The following is a 16,187-nucleotide window of genomic DNA, read 5'->3' on the forward strand; positions in this document are numbered from 1 at the left end:
TTTGGCTGTTAAGATAAACTGTGTGTTGGTACAGGACAGATTTAATCAATTATCCACTGATGTTGGTGATACAGTATGTTGGACTTGGCATCAGAAATATCCGAGTTCATATTATGCCTTAAACTCTTAGTAGTTGTGTGACTAAGAGCAAGTTAATTAATTTTAGTTTTCCTCTGTTTTCTCATTTGTAAAATGAGGATAATAATATTAGGGTTGTCATATGTTAAAATGAGATAATATTTGTAAAGCAATTTACAGAAATGTAAATAAAAGCTGCTAAAAGCTATTATTAAAAGAATGAGACACTTTACATTATGGTATAAAGGACTTTTTAGTTGAAAAATATTAAATTAAATTTATCCTATTTCCTTTTGTTTTTATAATGAAAAGCTTTCTGGTTGATATTTATTTTTCTTTTCAAAGTAATTCTTAAGAATAGAAAAATCCCACACCATATGGTGATGTACTTTAATTTTGGTGGTTCTCAACCTATTGTTAAACAAATTAGATAAACTGTCATCTTGGTGAAAGTAATATGGAGTTAGTGATAAAGCATATGTAAAAAATTTTGTTACTAGCAGGATTGTATTTTACTAAGTCCATAAATAAATTAAAATCATTTTAAGAACTTTTTTATAAAGTGATCTTTGAATATATTATTAGTCATAACTTTTTTTTTTTTTAATTTCTTTTTTCCAGCATAAGGAGAACCTGTCTTCAGCTTCTTTGGGCAAAAAGCATCTGACTTGACAAGATTGACTTGGCAAGAAGCGAATGATGCAGCCACCACCTCAGACTGTTCCTTCTGGAACGGGAGGACCACCTCCTGTAGGAGGTCCTCGTACTATGTATTGGTCTAACAGCCCATACAGCAGGCGAGCTAATGCACCAGTGACTGCTGTAGCTGGTCCAGTGCAACCTGTAACAGATCCTTTTGCATTTGGCAGACAGACTCCACAAGGAACAGCATTAGGCAGTCCATCCAAAGGCAACTCATTTGTTATGCAAGGTCCTTCCCCACCAATGTTTTCTCAGCCACCTGGTATGCATGTACCTTATACCCATGCAGGGGACAATTCACAAGGACTTTATACATCTTTGTCTGGACCTGTATCACAACCTGGAGTAAATACTGACTCATTTACAAATGTATTGACTCCTGCTGTGCTACCTGGACATGTTATGAATAGTAGTGCAGAAACTCATGCAACTGCAGAACCTGGAATTCAGACTACATCTGTTCCTTCACATTATAATCCTGGAGCAGGACTTGAAAATTCTTTTGGGGGACATTTTCAGAGTGGCATGCCTCTGCCTTGTAGGCCACTAAGTCGGCAAGATTCAAATGGTGGTGCTCCAGCTCCAACTACAACATCATTCTTTCCTCAATCTCATCAGCAAACCCCAGTTCCGTGGAGACCAGTTCAAGGAAGTCCACAGTCTTCAGTTCAGAATTATTCACCACACACCGAGCCATCTCAGAGTGCAGTTCCTCTTGCTTCTGGTAGTTCTCATTTTCTTCCTCAAGCAAGTATGCATCAAGTTCCTGGACATCAACAACATGTTCCATTAGTTTCTACATCAGGACCCATCAGTGAAAGGAATGAGATAGTCCCTTCTCAGAATAATAACTACGCAGCAAATAACTTTCAGTCTGAAAATATGTTTAGACAAAATCCAGGAGTTAATAGTAATTGGCCCAGTCAGGATTTTAGGCAGAATCTAGGAGTGAGTAAACAGCATTTACCAGCCCCTGCTCTAGTTAATCCCATTGCTCAGGGAAATAGCTTAGAAAACCAATCACAGTATAGAACTGAAGCTGTAAGCAGTCACATACTCCCAGAAGCAAATTCAGGCACTATCACAATGTTTTTCAAAGGGGATGAAGCAGAAAATGAGGAAAATCTTTCATCAGAAAAAGCAGATGCTACTATTAAATCTGACTTTGATGGTCTTCTACCAAATTCTGGACATGGAGGCCACCATCTTCCTCATCCTATGCATGTTGGAACAAGTGTCCCTTTTCAGGCATCAGTTCCTAAAGGTTCAGCCAGTGAGTCTACTCAACAGGGAATAGAGGTCCAGCAATATTTTTCTCAATCTACAAGTAACCAACATGATAAACAAACCACTAAAAACTGTGACATTTATGGTAATGATGATAAGGCTTGTACTGTTAAAACTTGTGGTGCCGTTGGCTCACAATATGAAAATATTGAGAACTTAGAATGCATTCAGAATCAAGAAGTTCCACCAAGTGAACCCCCAAATTTAAATCCTTCTCCAAATGATCAATTCAGATATGGACCAGGGCAGTCCGTTTCAAAGCACAGTATTGTAAGTTATGCTGAAGGAGGGCCAAATTTAGAGGCACCTGATTCAATACCTCATCCGGTTCGATCTGATAGTGTATCCTCTAATTATAGTAATATAAGTCATAGGAGTATTTCTAGTTCAACAAGACCCCAAGAATCAGTCGGCACTTTTATTCAGCAAGAAGTCGGGAAGCCTAATGATGAGACTTCAGATAGTTTCTTTAAGCAGATTGATTCTTCTCCTTTAGTAGGAGAAACAAATGACAACACAAACAAGAATTATCATAGCAATCTCTCCCAGCCTCCAACTCCAAGTCCTCCTAAACCTACAGGAATATTTCAGACAAGTGCAAATAGTTCTTTTGAACCTGTAAGGTCCCACGGAGTTGGAGTAAAATCTATTGAGGCAGATCGAGCAAACATGATAGGCGAACTGAAAGAGAATAATTCCAAGCAGAACAATAGTAAACCAACTGTTACAGTACCAGCTGCATCACCAGGTAATTTAGAACAACCTCCAGACAACATGGAAACATTCTTTACCCCTCATGCACATCCTTTGCCTCTTACAACAACTGATGAAGCTGTTAATGTGCTTCCCCATGGTGGAGGAATACTTTTGGAAAATGTGTCCATGGCATCTGAGAAACGTCCTTCAAGGGCTCAAGGTGCCACTAAAAAGTGTGAGAGTCCTGCAACTACATTGTGGGCACAGAATGAACTACCTAACTTTGGAGGAAATGTCCTTCTTGCACCAGCTGCTCCTGCACTTTATGTACCTGCTAAAACACGGGTTTCTGAAATTATTCAACCTCCAGATGAGGGATTATCCAGTCTGCAACCATGTAAACCAGGCTCTATTCCTATACATCCCCCTCAGGATGGCAATGTGTCCTCTGAAAATCTTGAGAACCCTCCCAAAATGGGAGAAGAGGAGGCCCTTCAGTCTCAGGCAAGTTCTGGTTATGCAAGTTTATTGTCCTCACCACCCACTGAATCTTTACAGAATCAACCAATCTTGATTGCCCAGCCTAATCAGAGCTATAATTTGACCCAGCCCATTAATTTTTCTATGTCCTTATCTAATCAGTTAAGTCATAATGAAAATAATCATTCTTGCAAAGATCCTGCAGTGGGGGACAAGTCTACCCCAAACAGTCAGCCTCTCTGTGCTGGTGTACCTGGGGAAAGTATTCCTTTGTCTGTGACTCAAACTACATCTTCTGTTAATTCACCATTATCTACCAATCATTCCCATACTAATTTTTTACAAGGTTCTGGTACCACTTCTGAAATGATTTCTAATCAATCTCCCAACTTACTAGTTCAACCACCATCTCATCAGATGCCACTTAACTTGGTTCCAGAAGGTCAAAAAAATGAGAATTCAGAAAGTTTAACTTCTGAATATGCTATTAAACCAATGGTTAGTTTGCCTGCTTCCCCGGGAACTAATTTCCCTACTGGAAACACCAGTGTAATGTTAGTTCCACCAGTGAACAGCACCCTAATACCCCATGCTAATAAAGCAAATCTCACCAATTATCAGGAAGAAACCTCTGGAGCCCTTGACTTTACACTGAATCGGACTTTGGAAAAACACAGTATAGACAATTCTGTTCGAGCACATAATACATCACATTCTGGTGGTCCAACTTTTTCTCAACAAGTCATCACTAATAAAAGTCTGTCTGGGCCTGAATTGCATGATAAAGAACATTTCTACCAACAGGTAACAAAAGATGTTCAGCATCAGATTGCCCTTGATAAATCCCAGCCAGAATCCTTACCTCCTCAGCAACAAGGGTCATCAGCTGCTCAGATGCCCAAGACAACAGCATCTGACTCTTCAAACTCTGGAAATCAACCTGATTTGTTACCATCAGGAAATTCATCCCAGCTGCTGAGCCAGGGTAAGGTGGAGCAGCAGCAGCTCTCACAGCCATCTAGTATTCCAACAACTTCAGCTCCCCCTGGTCATCCAGCTAGTCAGCAAGAGCTGCAGTGGGCACCATCACAGACTCCTCATAATGCCTTTGGTCCACCTCAGAATGTGTCAGCTTATTACTATTATCGGCATCTTTATGATGCCTACCAACTTCAGTATCCACCACCCTATCCTTCAGATCCTAGAACAGCTTCCCTTTATTACCCGGTAAGTGTCAATGCATTTTTATTTAACTATCTTACTGTTCATAGTTTTTATTCTGATGTTTGGGCAAGATATATATTAATATTGAATTAGATGGTAGCAAGTGTATAAATTTATGAAATCTTGCTTTAATTTTTATTATAAATACCACTGTAAGAAACTTTAGAAATAAATGGAATCATTTTAACATCATAGGATGGAAGTCCTATTAAACTAATGGAGTCATAGCCTAGAAAAATGATAAAGTGTATACATTTTTCCTTAATATTGATTAAAACTAAAGGTAAGGTAAAAAAAAAAAAACCTTCTATACTTAGTATTGTTTCTTCAGTGCCTCAGTGATCTGTGATTTCATCATGTGTGGATTCTCTCCATTAATGTAGATTACAGCCTTTATATTATTATAGATTAATTATATATACATATATATATATATACATTTATGTATAATATAAATTTACATTTATATTAATATACATTATAATAGATGGTCTTCATGTCTTGCCATGGCCATACCTAAAGCCTTTTGAAGTCAATAGAACCTGCCTTTCTTAGTGTAACCTTCAAGAATCTTGGGTTACTTTTGGGCTACTTCCATGGAGGTGCTAGAGCTAATCTTCAATTTAGGATGAAGTGATATTTGTAATGAAGATTTTGAAAAGTCCCTCTGTTCAGACCCCAAATTAATTTATTTCCCCTTTAATTTATTTATATCCCCTTTAATTAATTATTTCCCCTTTACTCCTCCCCCACTCTGCCTTTTATAGATAAGAAACTATTCATAGTGTTATACTTTCCACTGCCATGTATGACTGATTATTCAGAAAGAAAAAATTTGAGGTAGGGAGGAAGGATTTGGCCATTTATGTATAAACTCTTCTTAGTTCAACTTTCTGATACAAATCCATAAATCTTCCTCTAAGATTCACTTCAAATCATTTCCTTTCCCTCTTGTCTGAGATTCTCACTCTGAGTTATAATACTTAGTCACATGTTAATATTAATGGATTTATATAGAAAGAAGTTTGAGATTCTTTGACTTGCCTTGAGGAAACCATGTAAGAACATAATGTGTAACCAGTTGTCATAATTTTTAATTTAGTTCTAGAATATCCAGATAAATAATATTGTTCGTTTAGTTGCTGGAAGGATGTTATGCAATAGCGGTGACTAATAATTGGAATCATGGAATCTTAGAATTTTATAACTGCAGAAGAAGCCTAATACTTCCATGTCAGATTAACTATAGGTGAAGTTGGTCTGCTGTTTTGTTGGCAGTCTTTGAACAAAATTTATATATTTAGTGAACATAAGTACTTCTTGTTGCTATTAGAAAAAGTTCTACTGCTAGATATTTTATAAGTATCCCACTTTTTATGAGGGTTGTTCAAAAAGCCAAATCCATTTTTACTATTTAAAGAGAAATTTTTATTCAAACTGACTTTGCTAATTTGTTTATCTTGTAATTTTATGAACTTTATAAGACTTGCTCTTTCCTAGGAGGATGCCTATGGCCCATATGACCCTCGTTATAGAAATTATGATAAAAGTGCTGCTTATGCAGAAAATTACAGATATGTTGAGCCAGAGCGTCCGAGTTCCAGAGCTAGTCACTGCTCAGATCGACCATCTTCCAGGTTTGGAACTATAATTTAGTTTTTCGAGTTAAGATATTCTGTTTTTAAATGGTTTTAGTTTAGTGATTTGGACAATTTATACATCTAGGCATAAATCAGCATATGTAAATTTGCTATAAATATGCAAAATAGATTATAGGATTAACTCATATTTGACTTTAACATGCTAAGAACATGTTTAACTGTTCATTTAAAAATCACAAAAAAATCATAGGGCCAGTAATTTAACTTTATATTCTACGTTGTGAACTGGTAAAGCAGATTCCTAGTTAGTAGCAGTGAAGGATTCGGTGTATAATCTCTGACCTCTACAGTCCCCTTTTTTAAGGGGGTGATTTCCTTCATTTTAGAGAAATACCAAGGAAATTGCTTCTGCTGCTGCTTACTGTTACAGACAAATAATATCAGTAGTATGTAATTTCCCCAATACTAGAGGAGGTTCTGAAGTCTTAGAAAAAGTGATAGAAGAAAATAAAGGGATACTTAAAAATTCTTCCTTTTATTTTTGGCAAATCTGGTCACCCAGGGCTCTTCATCAAGTCTCAAGAGCAATGGGAGGGAAAGGAAGAGAGAGAAAGCAAAGAGGAGCTTACATCTATTCCTCCTTAAAGTGGAAATGATTTTAGTAACTATGTTAATCTGTTTTCCTATTAAGAACATGGATTTTCTCTTATTCTTTCTGAGTAAATATTGCTGAAGTGGCATTAGTTTTTACTTGTAGTTCTGAATAGACTAATAATATTGATACTGTGTATGTGTGTGTATAATAAAAAGATTACAAATTAGAGAGAATTTTTAATTTGTATACTCATTATATAAATACAAAATTCTATTATATAATTATATATATCTATGTGTATTGTAAATAAACTCTTTGTGTATTTATATAAACTCTGTGACTTCAAATGGGAAAAATAGCATCTGTGAATTCTATTCTAAATTCTCTATGATATGTGCTGGAAGATAAAATCTTTCTCCTTAAATTGCTTCCTTTAGAAATTAATATCCTTGAAAGAGGAATCTTTTGTTTCCTTTGTGGTAGCTCCTTTTTGGTTTTGCCTTATTCTTTCCTTAACTTATAGTTTCTTCCCTATCAGTTCCTGATATTTAACACATAAATTTAAACTGCATCCTAGCCAATTTTTTTTTCCTGAAGCAAGATAGCATTGACTATGGATAACTTAATTAAATATTAGATTTCCATTGGTAGTAGCAGTATTAATTTTCCAATAGCTGATTGGACCATCCCATCTAGTAGTAACACGCCATATAATGAGGACCTATCTCATTAGTCTATTAGATTTTACTGTGTATCTGTTTTAGAACTACCTCTGTTCTACTTTTACTTGTGTAATATTTTAAGCCTGTAAAATTAGGGAGTTGGATTACATGACCTATCACATTTCTTTCAGCTTAGATTTTATAAAACCTATGAAAGTAGTTTTATATTGTGGAGAATAGATTTCTTTTAAAATGGAGAACAATTTTGCTTCCTTTTTAATTTCTACTATAATTAGTGGCCAGAATGAAAAAAGTAGTATGAGTATATGGATACCATCAACTATATTTAAATTCTTTCCATCATCAAATCTTGTAGTTATGGTTGCTCAGTGTCAGAAGCATTATTGGGCTTTAAACAGATATTATTATAGAAAAGGCTTAAATTTGTATTTTGCTTTCTGGATATAAAAGTTCTCTGTGAGAACTGATCATTAATGAAGTAATGACATTAATATATGTTTTAATAGAATTTTGTATTACATAGTGAATCTTATAAATATTTTACCTGAAAAAGAAGAACTTTCTCCTTGCTTTGCCTGTCTGTTTACCTGCCTTATATGGCTACTTTTTTATAAGATACACATCTAAATATTTTTAAAGCATAGTCTTTATAAAAACACAACAACAATTTTCCCTCTTAAAAAAAGTCCTCTTGCAAAGCTTTTAAATGTAGAACACTGTTCTGAACACTCTTTTCTGTAGATTTCTACCTTGCTGTGTAGAAAGCATAGGTTAACCTTACATGCCGAAATCTAAAGCAAATGGGAACTTTCTTTAGAGGTTGGAGAGACAAGGAAGGTTAGGCAAATAAGGTCCTTCTAGTCTTTCCAGTTTTCTCTCTGCTTACTGGTCTACAGATTAACATAAGTATAAATTACAAGAAGCTGAAGATGGAAATGATATTGAAAAAAAAAGCACACTTAACAGAGTAAAGGTAAAAGAAACTGAGACTGCTTTTGTAACAGTAACCATGATTTATTCCCCTCTTATGATTATAAGTTTTTAGGAATTTAGTATTTCATTTTGATAGTTCTTTTGGGTGACTTTCATTGTCGCCCTTACTCTATTACTTTAAAATATACATACATAATAGAATATATTACATTATTGTCATTGGGATACATTTTAGGCTTATTGTAACTCAAGCATCAAAATCAATCCCCGATCTGGATTGCGAGTATGCCTTTATTACATGATTTGATCTAATCTACACGAAACTGTACATGGCAAAAGAGTGAGGATTTTCCTATAACTGAAACTTAACCAGAGTACTTGCTTTTATGGTCGGATAGAGTCTTAAAGAGGTAAATTTAGTATAAACTAAAATTCTATCAGAAATACAACAGAGGAAATTATATCTTAAAGGAATTCTTATGATGAAGTTGAATTAGTAATGTATTGGGTGTTTAGTAGAGTTGCATCAGCATTCTTGTTCTATATGTCATAATTAATGTTTTTAGATAGCTATAATTTCTCTCTTATTGATTTGAGCACAGTTTGCCTTAACTGATATCTTTCTATGCTTTAAGAAAAAATATTAATAGTACCGTATTTAATGTTTTTCAGACAAGGGTATCCTGAAGCATATTATGCTTCCAAAGGTGGATGGAGCAGCCAGAGTGATTACTATGCAAATTATTATTCCAGCCAGTATGATTATGGAGGTACATATAGAAATTATCACAGTATTTTAACATTTCCTTTTAACAGAGGGTAATTATTGTCCAAAGATAATATTCCAAGAGATTACTAAGCAATGCTAATTGGAATGATTTTGTTTGAAATTTTCTAATTTGTTATATTCTCTTTAAGTTTTGATTCAGTAGACGAGTTAATTTAAAGTAGCATCTGTAAATGAAAAAAGTAATTGTATATGATGAAAAGGCTTGGGTTCAGATCCTGGTTATAATAAATTGGTTTTTTGTTTGTTTTTTGCTGAGGCAGTTGGGGTTAAGTGACTTGCCCAGGATCAAGCAGTTAGAAAGCATTAAATGTCTAAGAGTGGATTTGAACCCAGATCCTCCTGACTTCAGGGCCAGCACTCTATCCAGTGTGCCATCTAGCTATCCCCATAATAAATAATTATATAACCATCAGCAAATTACTTAGTCTATCCAAGCCGCTGAAAAATGGGAGAAATTTTTATACACGCATAAATATATATATATGTGTGTGCGCATGTGTATGTGTTCGTGTTCTTATATATAGAGATCTGTCTCTGATTTTACTTTATATTTTACTTTACATTTTAACAAATGTATCTTAAATAAAGCATTAATGTAGTTAAGTAACTTTAGCAATTATATTTGTTAGTCTGTTAATAGTTGTAAACATTCTGGACTCTTATGTGTGCTTTCCCAGACTTAATTGTTTATCTCTTCTCTTCTCCCAGTGTTCCAGTTAAAGATAGTGGGAAATGCTAATATGGCTTCTAACTGTGCCTGTCATATTTTTAGTTTTGATTGCTCTTTTAATATAGTCAACCCTGGTTAGATTTTCTGTGATCCCCAGAGGTCCTTTATTATTATTAGTTTATTTTGCTCTCAACTAAGCTCTATAGACACATCTGGAATTGGTTCATTTTGTTTTATTGGAGAAAACACAAATATATGTGTAAATATAGGAATATATCTATATGCACTTATGTTTGTGTGACCCTGGGCAAGTCACTTAACCCCAATTGCCTCAGCCAAAAAAAAAGAAAAAGAAAAGCTATTTGTTAAGTACTTAATGTGCTAGGCAGTGTGCTAAGCTTTTGGGAATCCACATACAAAGCAGATAATGCCCTTGCCTTCAAGGAACTTACATTCTAATAGGGAGAGACTACATATAAGGGGAATGGTTGAAATCTAGGGCTGTTAGTAGAGTCTTTAGGGTCCTCTTTTATTTTTGAAGATGCCCATGATCTTAGGGAGGTGATATAATAACATGTAAATGAATTGGATTCAAGTGAGGGAGAGCTGTGCAAAGTTGTGGTCTCACTTTCTCTTCTGGAGTCATTTGGGTCCAGTGGCAAGATATAGATCAGGATCACTAGAAATGGCCCTGGATGAAGGGGGAGCCATGGGATACTAGGATACTAGGATGATGAATATGGATGACTTTTGTATTCTTTCCAGAAGCAAAGGTAGTATTGCTTTTCCTAGAGGAAAACTTGATAGAAGTTGGTGTTATATATATGTATATAGCAACTTGGCACTCTATCTCACCCCCCCTTTTTTTTAAACAATAGTTTTTTTTATTTTCAAAATATATGTAAAGATAGTTTTCAATATTCACCTCTGCAAACCTTCCGCTCGACAGTAAGTAATCCAATATGTTAAACATGTACAATTCTTCTATACAAATTTCCACATTTATCATGCTGCATAAGAAAAATCAAATCAAAAAAGGGGGGAAAATGAGAAAAAGCAAGCAAACAAGAAAAAAAGGTGAAAATACTGTTGTGATCTATATTCAGTCCTATCCCATCTTTTTGTTTAACTTATTGTAAGCCTTTTGAATGAAGTATATCCTTAACGAACCATATTCTAGTCATCAACCCCTTCCACCAAACTACAGCAATGTCAAATTTGTCTCCGTTTGAATAGTATCTCTAGTTCACCCTTGATTTGTTACCCCATGCTCATCTTTATGTAGGCATTTGAGGCTATCTGCATAGTTGCTGACCCCCTTTCTTAAATGTTTTCTTCTATAAATTTCTGACATATTTACTATTTATTACTATTTCTATATTATAGCTACTGTATTATTCTCTATAGTGGGTGGATGAAGACAGTTCTCTTTTCTCTCTATTTTTCAAAGCCTTTCTCATTAGCTGTATAAGACTTGAGGCATTGTATATTTTTATTTGCCATGTTAGTTACAGAAGATTCTGTAGAAGATTCCTATCTTTTGCTGTTAACCAGAAATCCAAAACCTGGTCTCAGATTCCATGTTCTTAAACCTTGTTAATTTCCAAATCTGTCTCTATCTTATGAAGCTCTTGCTTTCAACTGACTACAGTAATGAAAATTGCTTCTCTCTAAAGGCCTTTATTTTGTTACCTGTGATTTCAGAATCTTTAGGAAAGTTGATATGCCCTTTTCTTTCTTACTCTTTTTCTGAAGTCTTACAAAGCTCTATGGCTTGTGATGAGGAAGAAGAAGAAAAAAAATTTGACTGCAAAAATATTGTTTTAAAAATCATGAAGGTGATGTGTTTTTATTATAAGTGGATATAGATAGATCAATAATTTGTTCATAATACTATACTAATCTTTATTTTGTACTTGTAGACACAAATCGTTGGGAACGATATCAATATGATCCCAGATTTAGAGATCCCAGGAGCTATGACCGAAGATATTGGTATGATACTGAACATGATCATTATAGGAAAGAAGCATATCCGTATGGTGACAGGTAAGTGTAATGAACTTTATATACAATGTTTAAAGAAGAGAAAAAAGTGTTCCAGTGTTTTTGCAATATTGTCCAAAATTGTCCAAAGGATTAGGATAACATTTGATTGTTATTATAACCTTAGTTTAAAGAAAGGTTATTCTTGATATGTTTATAACCTAAAGAGGCTATCATGATGATACTTATTTCAAAACTTGAATTTAGATAGATAAAATATGCTTCCTTACAAGTTTTTGGATTATTTGGGTATCTCATTGTGCTCATTTTGGTCATCAGTTTACTTTTATAGTTACGTACTTTCTATCTTAAAGATTTTATGCATTTAAAAATATTTTGATAATTTTTTTTAACCAATCATTTCCCAGTATACTCAATAGAAACTTCCTTTGTAACAAAATTAGTTAACCCAACCTAATTAATAGTGACTGTGTGTACGTGCACACACACATAGGCCCTCTAACAGAATATATAACAGTCCTCACTTATAGTCTCCCACCTTTGCTGAGAGCAGAGAATTCTATTTGAACTTCTCTTCTCTGGGAACAAGATTAATCATTGCATTTAATGTGTTCAATTGCCTTTTGTTTTTTAACATTATTGTAGTGATTGCTTGTGTTCTCTTCTTTCTTCATTCTGCATCAGTTCTTATAAGTTTTACCATGTTCCTCTGGAGTCCTCATATTCATTCTTATGCTATGAATGTGTTCAATTACATTCATATAAAATCATTTTTTAAATCATTCCCCAATCAATAAGTATCCACTTTGTTTCTTATTTGACAGAAAGGGCAATGGAATTATTTTCATTTATGTCATTATATCCCAGAATGTGTCTGTCAGATAGGTGCTTAATAAATTCTTGTTACTTACTTGATGACTATGAATATTTTGGTATATTTCAAATATACTAGATTTTTCTTTTGCTATTTTCCCTGTAATAGGATCCTTCTCCCTCACCTCTTTGAATTTACAACATATACTTTCCTTTATTTCAAAGTAAAATGCCTTTGATTTCATTGCTCCCTCCAGACCTGAAAAATATGATGATCATTGGAGGTATGATCCTCGTTTCACTGGAAGTTTTGATGATGAACCAGAACCTCACAGAGATGCTTATGATGATGATAGGCGTAGTATTCACAGTGAGCATTCTGCCCACAGTCTCCATAGTACCCACAGTCTACAGAGCCGCCAGAGCAGCTTCAGCTCACGTTCTCATCAAGTGAGTTTTTATTGAGGTTTTGTGTTTTGATAGCTTATTTACTCTTTAACCTAGGACATGACACTGATGTAGCTTAATATTGAATGAACCTTTGATGTCTCTTTTCTACTTAAGTGTTCCTATTTCTCATCATAATAAATTTAGTATTTCTAATTTCAGGCCTTATTTACTGTGTAGCTCTATATATAAAGTAAATAAGTTCTAGTGCTTTGTCAAATTATGGTTCTTTTAAAACGAATTTCAGTCTTAATTTAGCTAATGACAAACAGATCTTGACTATGAGAGATTTTTGGACCGATTTGTATGTGTACATGTGTACTTTTTAAGGGATCTCACAGAAATAGTATCAGTCTTGTTAAGAACAGTTATTATAATTCCAGTAATTTATAATACTTCTATCTACCAGTTATAAAAGTTATAAGTGCATAGTTAATTGCAAAATTTGTAACATCTAACTTTTCTCCTTTTCTCTTTAAAACAACAACAAAATCCACCAGAGCCAGATTTATAGAAACAATGATGTAACTGCTAATTCATATGAACGCCCAGTTCCACCAGGCTCTCTTCATGGAGATTATTCCTATGGTGTTTATGGTAATAATTTCAGTGGTGCACAGGGTTTTACAGATTATGGCTACCCTGCAGAAACAGGATGGCCAACTTCAGAACAAGGTATGTCATAAGCAGTCTTTTAGACCAGTGGACACTCCCTAATGTATATATCTCTCCCTTCTACCAGTTATACTATTTGTATATACCTCTATCTCTATACCTTGACATTTTGTCCAAACTTAAGGATTAATATCTAGAATTTTTCACCTAAAAAAATCTATCCTCTGTGCAGTATTTAGTTTTATCCCAGCTAAGCTTCTCTCAAAAGAATGAAATAACTAAAATTACTGAGTACTTTTCACTGTAGTTGAGGTTACCTTACAACATATATCACTTAAAATCAAAGATGTCAATTCTTAATACATCTTTGCAGCTGTAGCATTTTTAAACACCCAATACTTTTATAATTGCATTTCTTTCCTATTCACATTGGAGCTCATTTACTATGAAAAATATTAGTAAAATATTATCAGGACAGATTATCTCACTTTATTGATCTTTATCTAACTATCTAGGTGTGACAGTTGGGGTTAAGTGACTTGCCCAGGGTCACATACTTAGAAAGTGTTAAGGATATGAGGTCAGTCAGGTCCTCCTAACTTCAGGACCAGTGCTGTCTCCACTGTGCCATGTAGCTGCCTCATATTACTTATTTTGTTCAAAAGAACATATTTCATTATTTGAAGCAATAATGATTTTTGATATTTTAATTAGATTCTTTAATTATATGAACACAATGGAGTATGTTTTTTTTTTTTTTTTATTTAATGATTACTTTATAATGACAACATTATTCCTTGCACTCGTTTCTTTTCCGATTTTTTTTTTCCCTCTCCCTCCCTCCACCCCCTCCCCTAGATGGCAAGCAATCCTTTATATGTTGGATATGTTGCAGTATATCCTAGATACAATATATGTTTGCAGAACCGAACAGTTCTCTTGTTGCATAGGGAGAATTGGATTCAGAAGGTATAAATAACCCGGGAAGAAAAACTAAAATGCAGATAGTTCACATTTGTTTCCCAGTGTTCGTTCTTTGGGTGTAGCTGCTTATGTCCGTCATTTATCAATTGAAACTTAGTTAGGTCTCTTTGTCAAAGAAATCCACTTCCATCAAAATATGTCCTCATACAATATCGTTGTCGAAGTGTATAATGATCTCCTGGTTCTGCTCATTTCACTTAGCATCAGTTCATGTAAGTCTCGCCAATCCTCTCTGTATTCAAATGGAGTATGTTTGTAAGAAATTATATCTATAGATTGATATAGTCGATATATATTATGATATAATAGATTTTTTAAATGACTAAAAAGAGAAAATACTTAGAAAGTTATAGGATTTTTACAAGATATCATATTTTTCCAAAGAATGTATTTTAATATTATTTTTAAATAAGATCTTTTAGAACTATTTACTCACGTTGTATTTGAAACTTAATTGGCCATGATCATGTTCTATGCATGTATACACTGTATGTTCACACTAGAAATATAAAATATTCATCCATTCAGTTGAGAAACATTAAAGTAAATGCTTATCAAACAAAATATTCTTTTTCTTTTCTTTAAAACATAGTTCCATCAAGACCAACTACACCTGAGAAATTTTCAGTGCCTCATGTCTGTGGAAGATTTGGCCCTGGAGGCCATCTTATTAAAGTGCTTCCAAACTTGCCTTCTGAAGGACAGCCAGCTTTGGTTGAAATACACAGCATGGAGGTAATCACACGTCATATGAAAAATAATAGCCAGTGAATTATTGCCATGAAATAGGAAACTAGGGAAAATATTTACATTTCCTTAAAACTTCTATTTTTAGACTTCTTAATGCCTTTGCTATTAGAGCATAGTTTTAAGGATTTAAAAATGTTGGATGCTAGATGGAACTTTTACTGTTCTTTCTCACTGTTGTACTGAATAATCTAATTCCATCACAATTTTACATTGTGTTTAAAAGCAATAAACTCTTACCTTCCTCTCTAACAAAATGCAGAGAACCAAAGACAGCATTTCCAATTTAATTAAAATACATTTTTGGTCAAAATGGATGTCATCTTTATTCACAATATGCATTTCCACATCATGCAGACAGGACACTGATGTCTACTTATATATTTTGGTCTAGACTATGTTGCAACATACTTCTGAACAGGAAGAAATGAGATCCTTCCCTGGACCTCTTGCTAAGTATGTATCTTAGTAATGTTTTTTATAATGCTTTTGTGGCACCGCATATTGTATTCTTTCTGTTACATTCAGTAACTTTTTATTTTTGTTACTATTTTTTCCTCAGAGATGATACCCATAAAGTGGATGTTATCAATTTTGCTCAGAATAAAGCTACAGAATGTTTGCGGAATGAAAATCTAATTGATAAAGAATCTGCAGGTCTTCTTTGGGATTTTATTGTACTGTTATGCAGACAGAATGGGGTATGTATCTTTCTGTTAGCCTTTGCTTTGAAAAGCATTTAAAGAATTTTGAACTTGTGATCATTGGTTTATTATGTTGAGTAGTTGTAGCATAAAAGCTTGTGAAAAATCTTGGGCATGATGCTTATGGGATG

At 34.1% G+C, this 16,187-nt stretch overlaps 1 protein-coding gene and 1 long non-coding RNA gene across 5 annotated transcripts in view; one reads left to right on the top strand and one right to left on the bottom strand.

The window, feature by feature from the left end:
• LOC127550980 (uncharacterized) overlaps positions 1 to 4,193 on the bottom strand; it is a 29,677-nt gene extending 25,484 nt beyond the window's left edge. The window contains exon 1 of the long non-coding RNA XR_007950990.1: positions 4,106 to 4,193. This is a non-coding gene — a long non-coding RNA (uncharacterized LOC127550980). The remainder of the gene's footprint in view (positions 1 to 4,105) is intronic.
• Positions 1 to 16,187, top strand: part of SEC16A (SEC16 homolog A, endoplasmic reticulum export factor) — a 51,856-nt gene that overhangs the window by 6,829 nt on the left and 28,840 nt on the right. For 3 of the 4 annotated variants that reach the window (XM_051980319.1, XM_051980321.1, XM_051980322.1), the window contains exons 2-10: positions 700 to 4,470; positions 5,968 to 6,104; positions 8,952 to 9,049; positions 11,662 to 11,788; positions 12,817 to 13,009; positions 13,507 to 13,681; positions 15,198 to 15,340; positions 15,747 to 15,808; positions 15,915 to 16,053. In XM_051980319.1, the coding sequence (XP_051836279.1) occupies positions 775 to 4,470; positions 5,968 to 6,104; positions 8,952 to 9,049; positions 11,662 to 11,788; positions 12,817 to 13,009; positions 13,507 to 13,681; positions 15,198 to 15,340; positions 15,747 to 15,808; positions 15,915 to 16,053 (4,770 nt within the window). In that variant the 5' untranslated portion in view covers positions 700 to 774. The remainder of the gene's footprint in view (positions 1 to 699; positions 4,471 to 5,967; positions 6,105 to 8,951; positions 9,050 to 11,661; positions 11,789 to 12,816; positions 13,010 to 13,506; positions 13,682 to 15,197; positions 15,341 to 15,746; positions 15,809 to 15,914; positions 16,054 to 16,187) is intronic. The other variant, XM_051980323.1, reaches the window with a different exon arrangement.

The sequence above is a fragment of the Antechinus flavipes genome, chromosome 2 (genome assembly GCF_016432865.1).
Source record: "Antechinus flavipes isolate AdamAnt ecotype Samford, QLD, Australia chromosome 2, AdamAnt_v2, whole genome shotgun sequence".
NCBI classification, from domain to species: domain Eukaryota; kingdom Metazoa; phylum Chordata; class Mammalia; order Dasyuromorphia; family Dasyuridae; genus Antechinus; species Antechinus flavipes.